Genomic DNA, 12,777 nt, shown 5'->3' with positions numbered 1-12,777 from the left:
AGTTTTTGGCCTGGGCTGAGTTTGAACCTGCCACCTCCAGCATATGGGGCCGGTGCCCCACCCTTTTGAGCCACAGGTGCCTCCCTGTGAGTGGGGTATCCCAGACTCTTAGGGTCCTGTGCTCATTGCCAGAAATTATAGGGGAAAAAAAATTCCACTTTTGTCCTCTTAGGGTGCCAACTGGGCCTGAGAATTAAATTAATATTAAATAGATTAACAGGAAAAAAGCATAATACAAGTTTTATGTGGCATTGGACCCCTCATAATGAGATGACCCCAGCACAACAGTTAGAGCCAGTTAGTATAATAACAGTGGGTTGGACAAAGAATAGAAAACTGTGAAAATATGACTAAATTATGGGAAGAGGCTTCAAAGATAAGAGTTATTCTAACAAGACCTGGACAGTAGTTTCTTGGTTCAACTTTTCATCCTTAAAGATAAGGTTGTTGCTGTTCTGTATAGTACAGGGAGGTCGTTCATCACATGAAAGTTTTATCTTCTTTTAAAGCAACAGTAAGAAGGTCAAAGTGGTCATTTTACACCTACTTTTTTTTTTTTTTTTTAATGTGTCTTTACCTTCTGCTTAAATAGTTGATATGCCAGAACAGCGTATTTAACCTCTTCATTTCTACCCTCTGGAACTCCTTAGAAGTTTCACGTATTAAAAATTACATTGGTGGCTGTGCAGAGAAGAGTTGGGTTAGTAGCTAAGGATTTTGGGCAAAAAGGGAGTTCAGCTAGAGAAGGATAAAGAGGAAGAGGAATTGTAGGAGGGGGAGGGGAAGGCTCGAGAAAGGACAGTCTCAGCTGGCTTTCAGAGGCTTGTAGTATCTTGAAGTGAGTCAACTTTGGGTCCTGAAGGGATTTTGAAACCTCAAGATACCAACTGAAATATGAGTCCCATTTAAACTGTTAAACCCTGCAGCCACAGTCTTCTAATTTTCAGTTCTAAGAGAAAAATAAGCTTGGAGAGATCACGCGATCTCCATATGGCCAATGGAACTCTAAATTATTTTGGTGTAAATTGCCCATGGTTTAAAGATACCTGAGGGGGAACCATAATGTTTGAAAAGTCTGCATGATGCTAATTTAAATTCTGTGCACAACCAACTAACACCAAAAGAGTACTCACCAGCAAGGGTGCAAAGTTCCCTGCAAAAAACGAAAGCAGAAGAGTACTCACCAGAGGGACGCTATCCTTTCTGTCTATAAAACAAGCTCCAGAATAAAGTCAAAGCTCAACTAAAATGAAGGACCTCAAATATAAGAGAGGACTCACCACTGGCAGAAAGATGATTTTTGTAATCAGAGAGCACTGTGGGCTCAAGTGGGTACCACGTGTGCTTCCAGGGGTCACCAGTCTGGGAAAAGGCTTGCCCTCTAGATGGATCCCACTTCTGTAACACCAGATTATGTCAACTTAAAACAACCAAAAACAGAGGCAGGCTTTCTGAAAAAGAGTTTATTCAGGAATTAGTAGCACATTGCAATTCAGAATATGCATGTTATAGAGGACCATAGACACATCATATGAGGTTGGGGCAAGAGGAAGATTTATTTTATTTATTTATTTATTTATTTATTTGAGACAGAGCCTCAAGCTGTCACCCTGGGTAGAGTGCCATGGCATCACAGCTCACAGCAACCTCCAACTCCTGGGCTTATGCAATTCTCTTGCCTCAGCTTCCCAAGTAGCTGGGACTACAGGTGCCTGCCACCAATGCCTGGCTATATTTTTGGTTGTAGTTGTCGTTGTTTGGCGGGTCCAGGCTGGATTCGAACCCGCCAGCTCTGGTGTATGTGGCTGGTGCCTTAGCTGCTTGAGCTACAGGCACCAAGCCAAGGGGAAGCTCTTAAAGACAAAAGAGAGCAGCGCGTGTAAGTTGTTTTGAAATAAAGGGGCTCATGGTAGGAGTTGATTTCAGTTCATTAGTGGAGACACAGTGGCAGGCAAGTATTCTTGTGCAGGTGGCTAGCTGGCCTCATGCTGCCAGCTGTCCTTGTGTGACTCATGGAGCCACTAGCTCATCCCTCATGTAGTAAGCAGCAGTTTGGAGAACATTCTTTGTGTATTTTTGGTATAGGCTTAGCATGTGAGCGCCTCTCTCTCATGGCCTCTTGGCTCCATTTTATTAGGGTTAGATGTAAGTGACTTCTTTTTGGTGTTGATAACTTTCTGCACCATCTACTGAAATATCCCTGTGCCGCAGCACAATCTCTTCAACCTCCGTGTGGAGGCTGAGTTGGGATCACAGTGGCTTTCTGGTTAAATCTTGGCTCTCCCAGCCTACCTGCTTAAGTGTCCTATCTCAGGATTCCTCTATTCTTCCTTCCCCAATAGGAGAGACTCACAAGCCTGTGTGATTATTCTGTGTACTACAGTGGACCTGGTGGGGGATGTCCTTATCATACCCCTATAGTTCTCATTGGACCTCTGAAAGATCCCTTGCCCCAATAAAAAGAACAGCTGTTATGATTTGATGTGATCAATTCATGTTTGCCCCACCTTTTGTAAAGTGTGAATCAAGGCATCTTTAAGAAACATTGTATTTTTATTGATCTCTAATGTTCGATCTAAATAAAACCCATGTGCTTGCTCTATGAGGACAACCTCAAGGTTTATCCCCATCTGCTTCTTTCCAGTCAGGAGGCTGTCCCTGAGCCCTTCCCTGTGGATAATTCTAGAACTGTTTAGCTAGGGGCCTCCTGGTAAAATCACTCAAAAGTGACTACCCCTGGAGTTTGGATACATGAGTCCTGACAATTAAGGTTACTAACTCATCCTAGACAAAATGCTACACACCTCATTGCTGAATGTTACTGGGTCGCCTTTGAAGTATCCCCTTGGGAAGCTGTGCACCTATGCCAGCACCTAGTCCACCCTTCAAAGCACTTTTTCTAGGACAAGTTCATGAACTTAATCACCAGACCTGATGGTCATTCCAAAATGAGTTCCAAAATTGCTTTGAAGGGGGGACTAGGTACTGCTGTCAGTGCACAGCTTCCCAAGGAGAGTACTTTACAGGTGACCTAGTGATATTCAGTAATGTAGCAGTTTTTCTAGGACGAGTTCATGAACTTAATTGTCAGATCTTCATAGATCAACATGGGAGGGATTCCCAGCCAATCTGTAATGGGGAACTGTCCATCCCTTTGGAGAGAACTGATCCTAAGGGAAGGGTCATCAGGTGTGTGATGTCAAATTCAGCAGCAAGGGCAGAGGACAGAGTGGGGTGGAGGTCTGAGCACTGTGTGGTGACTGCTATTTAAACCCCACTGGGCACCTGCTTCCCACTCCCACCATACATAGAGATTTGGGAACAAAAGCTAGTTGCTGCTTTCAAAGTTCTCTCTCCCTCCCCAAACTGGTCAGCATTCTTGTGCCAGAAAAAGGGGAGCCACTTTCAGTGTGTGGCATATCAGGATAGGGGCAAGCCTACAAAAGTCCCCTGAAGTGGCTGAGGACATCCAGGCAAGGTGGGGAGGGGTGGACACAGTGCCTTCAGTGGCAGGGCTCTCTCAGAGTGTTAGAGCACCAACTCAGCAGGAGTCAAAGTCCTGAGCTTGAGTTGGTGGAGTTTAAGCTGGAAACATTCAGGTCAAAGAACAAATGGTAGCTGCAGGCTGCCATACAAAGTCCCATAGACTGGGGGACTTAAGTAGCAGATATTTATTTTTCATAGTTCTAGAGGCTGGAAAGTCCAAGATTAGGGTGCCAGCTGATATAGCTCCTGGTGGGGGCCCTTTCCCTGGTCCATAGAAGGCCACCATTTCCACTGTGTCCTCACATGGTGCAGAGAGGAAGCTCTGGTCTCTTCCTCTTCTTATAAGGATACTGGGGTCCTGGGGTCTCTACCTTCAGACCTTACCTAAACTTAATTACCTCCCAAGGGCTCTACCTCCAGATACCATAAAACTGGGAGTTAGGGACTCAACTTATGAATTTTGGGAGGATACGGACATTGAGTCCACAAGTCATCTACAGCTGGGGAGGTGGGGGATGGTCCAGTTGATGCAGAAAGGCCTGGCACATGGCACAAACTTAGCAATACTCTTTTCCTTTGTTTTTCATTTTCTTTCCATAAGATGGTAGCTGGAAGGCAGATATTAAGTGACATCCAAAGAAAAATAATCACATCTTCTCCTCTTGGTGCTGAGTTTCTCTGCCTTGATCCTCTCTTCCATTCCTCCTGTTTTTAGTCCCTCTCGGGGCTCCTTGGTGCCAGGTTCCCACAGGACTGGCTTTTGTGCAAACCTTGTGGGTAGGGCCCAGGGCTGTGAGTCTGAGTGATGGTGCATTCCCTACTCCGTTCTTTCTCCAAACAGTTTGCATTTTCATTTCAGACAAAGAGTTCTTCTTCCTGGACAATGAGACCAGGTTGTGCACAATAGCTCCTGAAGGCTGGAGAGAACAGTCCCCGAAGACCTCCATGAACACCTTCACGCTCTTCCTGAGGATAAAGTTCTTTGTCAGCCACTACGGGCTGCTCCAGTGAGTGCTGTTCCTTTATTCGTTAGGGGATTTACATATGTCCAGGCTGACTTCAAGGCAATGGATAGGCAGGTGCTTTGCAAACTATCCAGTATATATAGATAACAATAGTTGTTGTTGATCTTCTGTTGATTGGACTCTGATAAAACAAGAGACAGAAAAATCAGTATTTTGAGGCAGGCCCTGGTCAAAATGAGAACTTGCCCTTGTATTTCAAATATTCTCTGCTTAAGGTCCAAGTTCTTTCTCCCTGACCACACATGCCCACGCCTCCTCTAGATACAGCCCCGCAGCCTGGTGATGAGGGCTGGAGGAGAGGCCCGTGGGTTTGCAGATGGATCACTGCATCTTCATTCCTTTGTTCACTAGAAACACCACCGAACTGAATATTACTTCCCTCACTTAAACCGTAGCAACAAACGTCTCCTTGGATTGAAGTGCCCGGCACAGAGGAGCCCTCAGTTAGTGGCAGGAGGCACAGTGTGGATGAAGGAGACCACACTGTCTCACTGGCATTGGCCTCTGGCTTTCCTTGGCGTTAGCGTTCTCCCTTCCCCTCCACATTCCAGCCACCTGCATTTCTGAATTTCTTTCCCAGGCACAGCCTGACCAGGCATCAGTTTTACCTGCAGCTTCGGAAGGACATCCTGGAGGAGAGACTACACTGCAGTGAGGAGACCCTGCTGCGACTGGGGGGCCTTGCTCTGCAGGCCGAATTTGGCAATTACCCCAAGGAGGTAGGGGTGATACTTGGAATTGGGGGGCTGGTAGTAACGTGGAGACTGTGCCTTTCAGAAGTGTTGTTAGCATCTACCACTGAGATTAGGGTAAACTACATCTATTTATTCATTCATCCACCCACCCACCCATCCATCTAGTCATCCATCCATCCACCCATCCATCCATCCATCCATCCATCCATCCATCCACCCACCCATCTATCCATCCATCCATCCATCCATCCATCTATCCATCCATTTATCCATCCGCCCATCTATCCATCCATCCACCCATCTATCCATCCATTTATCCACCCACCCACCTATCCATCCATCCAGAAAGCATTCATTGAGCATTCTTTGCAGGCTCTGGGAGACACAAGGATGAACAAATCAAATTCATACATTGTAATGTAGTTCTAGTCTAATAGATTGTCTCTTAACAACAGTAATTTACTAATTTATTCAGTTCCTATCATCATCTTCATTAGCAACAGCAGCAGCAGTAATAGCCAACCTTTATTAAGAGACCACCCCATACCTGACCTTGACCTAGACATTCTCCAGAATGTTAACTCACATAACTCTCACAGCTTTACTCTGGACCATTGTGGCAGACACTTCAAAGTGAGGGGTTCAGGGGTAAAGTTGGGGTGAGGGTCTGCAAGAAGGAGAGGTGACCAGCCCAGCCGTTAAGAAGAGGCTTTATTAGAAAGAAAAGAGCAGAGTGGAGTCTGACAAAGAGCCAGCTCCTGGTCACAGCTTCAAGAGGGTTGGAATGTGGGAGAGGCTTTCTAGAAGTCATTCTCTTCTGCCGAGGGACTGAGTTTGCACTAATGGCAAATTTTGGAGTTATTCCCTTGATTGGCTGCCAGCCAGGGCAGGGGTAGAAAGTTATTGTTTTGTTGGTTCCCAGGAACACTGGCCTTGAAGCATTCGATGGGGGGTGGTGAGGAGGCTTACTGTTGTGATGCAGTTCGGTTTTTAGCCTATTTTTCTATAATGGTTGCACTCCTGTGAAGGCTATGAGGATTCCTTCCCCACACAAAAGGCATTTGGGGGAGACTTCAGGAGCTCCTAATGCCTCCCTAAGCCCCTCTCCACGTTGCTGAGTGGCAGAAAGAGGAGGCTGGCCTGTCCGGGGAGCTTAGCTGGTATTGAGCCTGGGTGGGCGCCACCTGTCATATCTGGACAGACTTAGTGTGCCCTCCTAAGGGGCTTATATTTTGTTTGATAAATGGTTCTGCTGTTGGAAAAAAATAATTTGAAAACTACTGTTGTGAAAGATTGGGAGCCCCTAAAGAATTTTAAGCAGGGAAGTGACATGATTACATTTGCATTTTAAAGAGGGAGACAAAGACAATTTAGTATAAAAATAAATCTCCTTAATCACATCATCATAGCAGAACAACTTTTCTCTGGGCATATTCTCACACGCAGGGATTTTTAAACGGTCGTAAACATCTCCACATTTGATTTGCATTCTGCTTTCTCACTTCAGGGTATGTGTCCTCTGGCGGCCTTCCCAGTGGTCTTTCAGCGTGGCTGCCCGTTAGGCCTTCACGGGCCGGGGCTTCCTGCACTTCCAGGCTCTAACTGTGGGACATTCACCTCTTCACCTCGTAGTGCTATGTAGATGATAACTACTATGTTTATTCAAGTTACTGCTGATCTTTCTCTTTGATAAATGATATAGAATTAGAGATACTGTATTTTGCCTTGTATGTGGATAATGTGGCACTTTTTTGCCCATTTCTGAGGGGAAAATAAGGATGTGCATTATACATAGGTAGTGTAGCTCAGGAGCAGAGACACACAGTGGGCCTTCTGGGGCTGCTAATGCCCTTCTGCCTAAGCCCACCAGGCACATGGGATTCAGTCTGGGAGGGTCAGGGATCTGGTGGGAGAGTACCAGAGTGGACCTCCACTGAGGAGGAGGCAGCGGTGGGCTGTGAGAAGGGCCACAGCCACGCCATGCAGGGCAAGAGCCACGGCCTGCAGCCTGGAAACAGAGAAGGGACCAGGAGCCCTCAACAGGCCCCAGGGACTCTCCTGGATGCCTGCGGGCTGAGTGGTCCCAGAAGCTCCCACTCTGCTGGCTATGCACATGTCTTGGCCATGGCCTCTAATGTGGTGGGGAGGGAAGGGCTCCTGGGAGGAAGGAAGGGCCTCACAGAGCAGGTGGCTGTGGGAAGCTAGGATAATCTGCACGTTTACCTGGGGAGTGTTAGCCTGCCCCAGATGTGTCTCTCCTGGCTGAGAGCTGGCTACTTTCTCAAGGAGCATTTTCCTGAAAATTTGGGCCAAAAATATGGGTCCACCTTATATGTGGGAGTGCATTTTACATGGCAAAACTTTTGTCTGGGGACAAAACATGGTACTTTTGTCTGGGGACTTTTTAGTTCCATATTGACTTTTTCTCCTGGATATATTCTTAGCAATGAGATGCTGGTCAAAGATCCGAAATACTGATGTTTTAATGTTCGAATAGACTTCAGTTTTCAGAGCAGTTTTAGGTTCACAGCAAAACTGCGTGATAAATGCATAGATTTCCCGTATGCCCCTGTCCCTACCTATGCACAGCCTCATCTGTAAAACATTCTTCAGGGCCTCCTCACAAACACCCCACACCAGGATGTATGTCACAATCCACGAACCTATGCTGACATATCATGATCACTCAGAGTCCATAGCTTACCCTGGGATTCATTCTTGGTGTTGTACTTCCATAGGCTTTGGCCAATATTTAAAGATTTGAATCCACCATTATAGTATTTTCAAAGCCAAATAAAATACAAAGACAAATCTCTAAATTTAAAACATTTTGTTTGGAAAGCAAGAACTGCAGTTCAGGACACACACACGGACCCAGTGGTCTTCATTATGCTGGAAGGACACAGCCAAGGTTGGCATTTTTATAAGAGAGAAACACGTTACATATTGTTTGAAAGAAAACTTACCAGTTGGAGAGAAGCTTTGGGGAGCTGGTAGGCTCTGGTGAGTGACACTGGCAGGAGACACCAGTCTTAAGAGTCACAGCAAGTCACTTTAGCAATTACCTAGGTTTATAGCAGTTCATTTCAGCAGTGGGCTTGTGGAAAAACTTAAATCTCTGTGTGCCCTGAGAACATTTCCCCCTGGCCCCTCAATTCTCATTTGGTTAAGAGAATAATGACCCAATTTGTATACTACACTTTCAGATTTCATAGCCCTAAACATCCTCTGCGCTCCACCTCTTCATCTGTCCCTCCCTACAAACCCCTGACCTTTTTACTGGCAGTACGTTTTGCTTTTTCCAGAATGCCATATCGTTGGAATCATATAGCAGATAGCCTTTTCGGACTGAGCTCTCTGACTTAACAATATGCAGTTAGGGTTCCTCCATTTCTTTTTCTTTTTTTTGAGAAAGAGTCTCAAGCTGTCTCCCTCGGTAGAGTGCGGTGGTGGCACAGCTCACAGCAACCTCAAACTCTTGGGCTTAAGCATTTCTCTTGTCTCAGCCTCCCAAGTAGCTGGGACTACAGGCGCCTGCCACAACGCCCAACTATTTTTGTTGTTGTTGCAGTTGTCATTGTTGTCTTAGCCAGCCCAGGCCAGGTTCAAACTCACCAGCCTTGAGTATGAGTGCCACCCCTCCATTTCTTTTCAAAGCCCGGCCGCTTATTTCTTTCCAGTGCTAGATGTACCCCAGTTTATCCATTCACCTACTGAAGTTCACCCTTCCCTTCCAAGTTTTGGTAATGATAAATGAGCCCTCTCTGAACATCTATGTGCAGGTTTTTGTGTGGACAGGAGCTTTCATCTCCTCTGGGTAAATGCCAAGGAGCGCGACTGCCGGCCATACTAACAAATGGCTAAACGCATACATTTAGTTTTGTAAGCAGCTGCCTGACTGTCTTTTAGAATGGCTGTACCGTTCTGCATTCTCTTTAACACGGAGAGTTCTGGTTGCCCCACATCTTCACCAGCATTTGGCTGGTCAGGGTCTCATTTTGGCCATTTTAGTAGCATTCTAAATGCTTTCTTGGTATACTACATTGCCGAGAAATTTCTTTCCCTTTTTGCCTCTGAGCTCAGAACCAACATGGGGCCAGCACCAAGCTGGAGGATTCTGAGTCCATAACCACCTGGAGACAGGTCTGTGCCACACCAGGAGTGTGGAATTTAGCGGGCACTACGCTGTTCCCTTCAGATCCCCTTGTTGGGCCAGCTCGTGTATGCCTACCCCTGAGAAGGCCAGATTTTCCCAGTTCCCATCTGCTTTCCTCATGGGTAATTGCTCTCAGCTGGGGGAAAATGTCTTGGGCAGGGTTAGGCTGGCAGGGGGACAATGAGACCAGGCGAGGTTGATTTGGAAACACACGGGCTTCCTGACTTTCTCATTCTTTACGGTAGACCTCAAGATCACCTCCCCAGGAACTTCTGCATAATTCTCTCTGCTCCAGAGTCTGTGTTCAGGGAATCCACCAGCAGGCAGTAAATGACCCAATCTGCTATCTTCTCCTAGGGGGCCATAGCTCAGTCCCCCATAGAGCAGACTCATTAAAGGTTTAGGCCTGGAATGGAGGGTCAGGTCTCCCCTTGTTTAGGAACACTCCTTGCACAGAGATATTGCCACAGCTGAGACCCTCCTCATAAGGGGGACCGTGTGCTTAGTGCATATGTGGACAGAAATGCGAAATGAATAAAAAGAAACAAAGTTTTGGGGCCACAGTTTTGCTGTGTCTTTGGGAAATGGTGTGTGGATCATGGAATGAGTGAGGGCTGTGAGTGAAAAAATCCTGTTTCTGTCATCTCCAAGTGGTGACCTTAGCCCTATTGAATGCTTTCTCTTTTGGCTCATCTGGGCTATACCAAAAGCATTGCCACCCTCATAGCTTTACTGTGAGCCTAACATGTTCTGCAGACCACCTTGTACACAGAGGGGGCTCAGAAACAGGTGGCTCCTTTTCTCTGTCTTCTGTTCATGCCACAGGGTTTGGCCCCACTTCTAAGGTAGCAGAAAATGATATCCCAGGTGGGCACCTTGAACAAGCATCCTTGCCTGACACCCTCATTGGATCGTGACTGTTGACATGGTTTTGTTCTGCTCAGAGAACACAGACGGTGTCGTGCTTATGCCCCTTTCCCTCTGCATCTTGTTTCTAGCAGGTGGAGAGTCAGGTGTACTTTCGAGTAGAAGATTACATCCCAGCAAGTCTGATCGAGAGAATGACCCCTCTGCGGGTACAGGTGGAAGTCTCAGAGATGCACCGACTCAGTTCTGTACTTTGGGGAGAGGATGCTGAGCTGGAGTTCTTGAGGGTAAGTCCTTGCAGACCTTGAGAGTGGTGCTGATCTTCAAGGGAATGCAATTAGCAATCCCTTCTGGAACCTTCTGCTAGGGTATACTCACACACAGAAGGAGGCTCAAACAAGGGTCTTGAGCTAGAGGAGGAAGGGAGCCCCCATCGCCTTGAGGGCAAAGAGAGGCTTCTGGAAGCAGGGCCCTTGGAAATGGCCTGAGGACAGGTAGGATATGGAGTGGATGCAGTGGGGCCTTTATTTAGTCTCAGAGTAATATCTCAGCTACTTTTCTGCCAGTGAGGAGACCACAGTTTTTGTGATGACATAGAGGACAACAAAAAATCACAGTGTGAACCAGAGCAAAGGCATTGGAAGACCCAGAATTTGGGGCTCAGCAACTTAATCAGGACTGTGTGAGGAGCTGTGGAGTCTGCAGGGAGGATAACTGGTCTGTAGAGTCTATTTGGCAGCAGGAGAGGGATGGGCAAAGAGCTGGAGAGAGGAGCTTTCAAAAGCCACAATTTGTCCCTGTTTTTGTGACCCTGCCTGGGGGTGGAAGAGATCGCACAGGATGTGACATGGTGCTGCTGGGGGAAGTGGGTAAAATTGGTACACCAGATCTCACCAGTGAAACCCTTCTCAGATGTGTTTGAATGTCTGCAGCAAGATCCCTGCTGTGGGTCCAGATGCATCAACTTTCTGGGGAGGACTGGAGCCTTCGTGGTGCAGATGAAGATGGGAGAGCCCAGGATAGAGATGGAACTGCCATTCACACATAAAAATCTTTGTTGTTTGTTTTATATTCTGGTTTGTTAAGAATTTGGTTGGCCTAATGTAGTTTCCAGCTCAGACTGACCCACAGCCCATGGCAATCTTTAGTCTGTTAACCTGGTAAATTGATGCAAGACCTTGGGGTCTGGGAACCCCATTGATGCATTGCTGTGAGGTAAGAAAGTCCAAAAAGAATGGCCATTTTCTCTGCATGGTGTTCTTGCCTCTTGTTAATTTAACAACAACACTAATGACCTGGATGGTCACTTTCTGTCCTTGAACCTCAGGTTTTCCATCTGTAACATGAAGGATTTGGACCAGACAATATGCATGTATACTGTAGCTGACTAGCTGACACAACTGGGAAAAGAAATCCTGAGATGTTCCAGAAGAGTCTGAATTGCAAAACACTTGTTCAGAATAGTACTGTGTTTCCCCCAAAATAAGACACTGTCTTATATTTATTTTTTCTAAAGAAGACACACTAGGGCTTATTTTCAGGGGCATGGCATGGCTATGCAGCATCACTAGGTCTTATTATCGGGGTAGGGCTTATATTTAACAAATGCATAGAAATTCTGCTAGGGTTTTTTTTTGGGTAGGTCTTATTTTTTGGGGAAAAATATTATTATACCATATCATTTTCATAAGTGTCTCCTAAGTGTTGTTTTAGGAGTTCTATGAGAAAGTATTCTTTTGGGTAAGAAAAAATAGAAAAGTGCTATCATATCAGAGGTACAGAGAAATTCTGTATGGTAGTAAGAAAACTTGTTTAGCTTGCTGTTTCTTAAACTTATTTGACAGGCCTACTTTTTCTTTTTTTGTTTTTTTTTCAGAACACCTATCAAAGCATTTTTTCATGGTCTGGTTTGAGGCCCATTTCTATAAACCAGTGTACCTATCTCTTCTAAATTGGCCTTTTTCTTGCTCCAGGTCTCCCAGCAGCTCCCAGAATACGGCGTGCTGGTTCACCGGGTATTCTCAGAGAAGAAGAGGCCAGAAGGGGAGCTGGCCTTGGGGATCTGTGCCAAGGGTGTCATAGTATACGAAGTGAAAAACAGCAGCAGGATTGCAACGTTACGGTTCCAGTGGAGAGAAACCAGGAAGATTTCGACTCATGTGAGTGTAGCTCAGTTGATAAATAACCTGGGCTTCATTTTCCTTTGATCTGTACTCCATAAAGGAGTAATAGGCCATATGATTTCCTCCTGTGACCAGGCTCACAGCCTGTGCATCTGTTAACCTGCATTCTGAGGCATTGCGGGGTCTTTGGAAGTAGTTCTACTAGGGGATTTTGGGAGACCCCCAGTAGACTCTGTCTTCTCTCCCATCCCTTACCTGTGGGACTAAAGGGTTACATTTTCCTTCTGGGTAATATTCTCTTCATTTATCTGAAGAATCCATCAACACTGGGAGCAGGGTTGGAGGTGGGAGATGGGAGAGAAGGCGTGTAGTAGCATAGGTTGGAAGGTTTTGAAACATTTCCTTGCATTTTAATTTCACCTTTG

General features: G+C 46.0%; 1 protein-coding gene across 1 annotated transcript in view; it reads left to right on the top strand.

The window, feature by feature from the left end:
* The window catches only part of FRMPD2 (FERM and PDZ domain containing 2), a 102,143-nt gene that overhangs the window by 46,362 nt on the left and 43,004 nt on the right, over positions 1 to 12,777 (top strand). The window contains exons 11-14 of the mRNA XM_003801673.3: positions 4,346 to 4,493; positions 5,092 to 5,230; positions 10,361 to 10,516; positions 12,203 to 12,388. Of these exons, the coding sequence (XP_003801721.2) occupies positions 4,346 to 4,493; positions 5,092 to 5,230; positions 10,361 to 10,516; positions 12,203 to 12,388 (629 nt within the window). The remainder of the gene's footprint in view (positions 1 to 4,345; positions 4,494 to 5,091; positions 5,231 to 10,360; positions 10,517 to 12,202; positions 12,389 to 12,777) is intronic.

Source organism: Otolemur garnettii, unplaced genomic scaffold (assembly GCF_000181295.1).
Source record: "Otolemur garnettii isolate 467f Iridium unplaced genomic scaffold, OtoGar3 scaffold00217, whole genome shotgun sequence".
NCBI lineage: Eukaryota > Metazoa > Chordata > Mammalia > Primates > Galagidae > Otolemur > Otolemur garnettii.
Note: the sequence above shows the minus strand (reverse complement) of the source record. Positions and strands in the feature narration are given on the sequence as shown.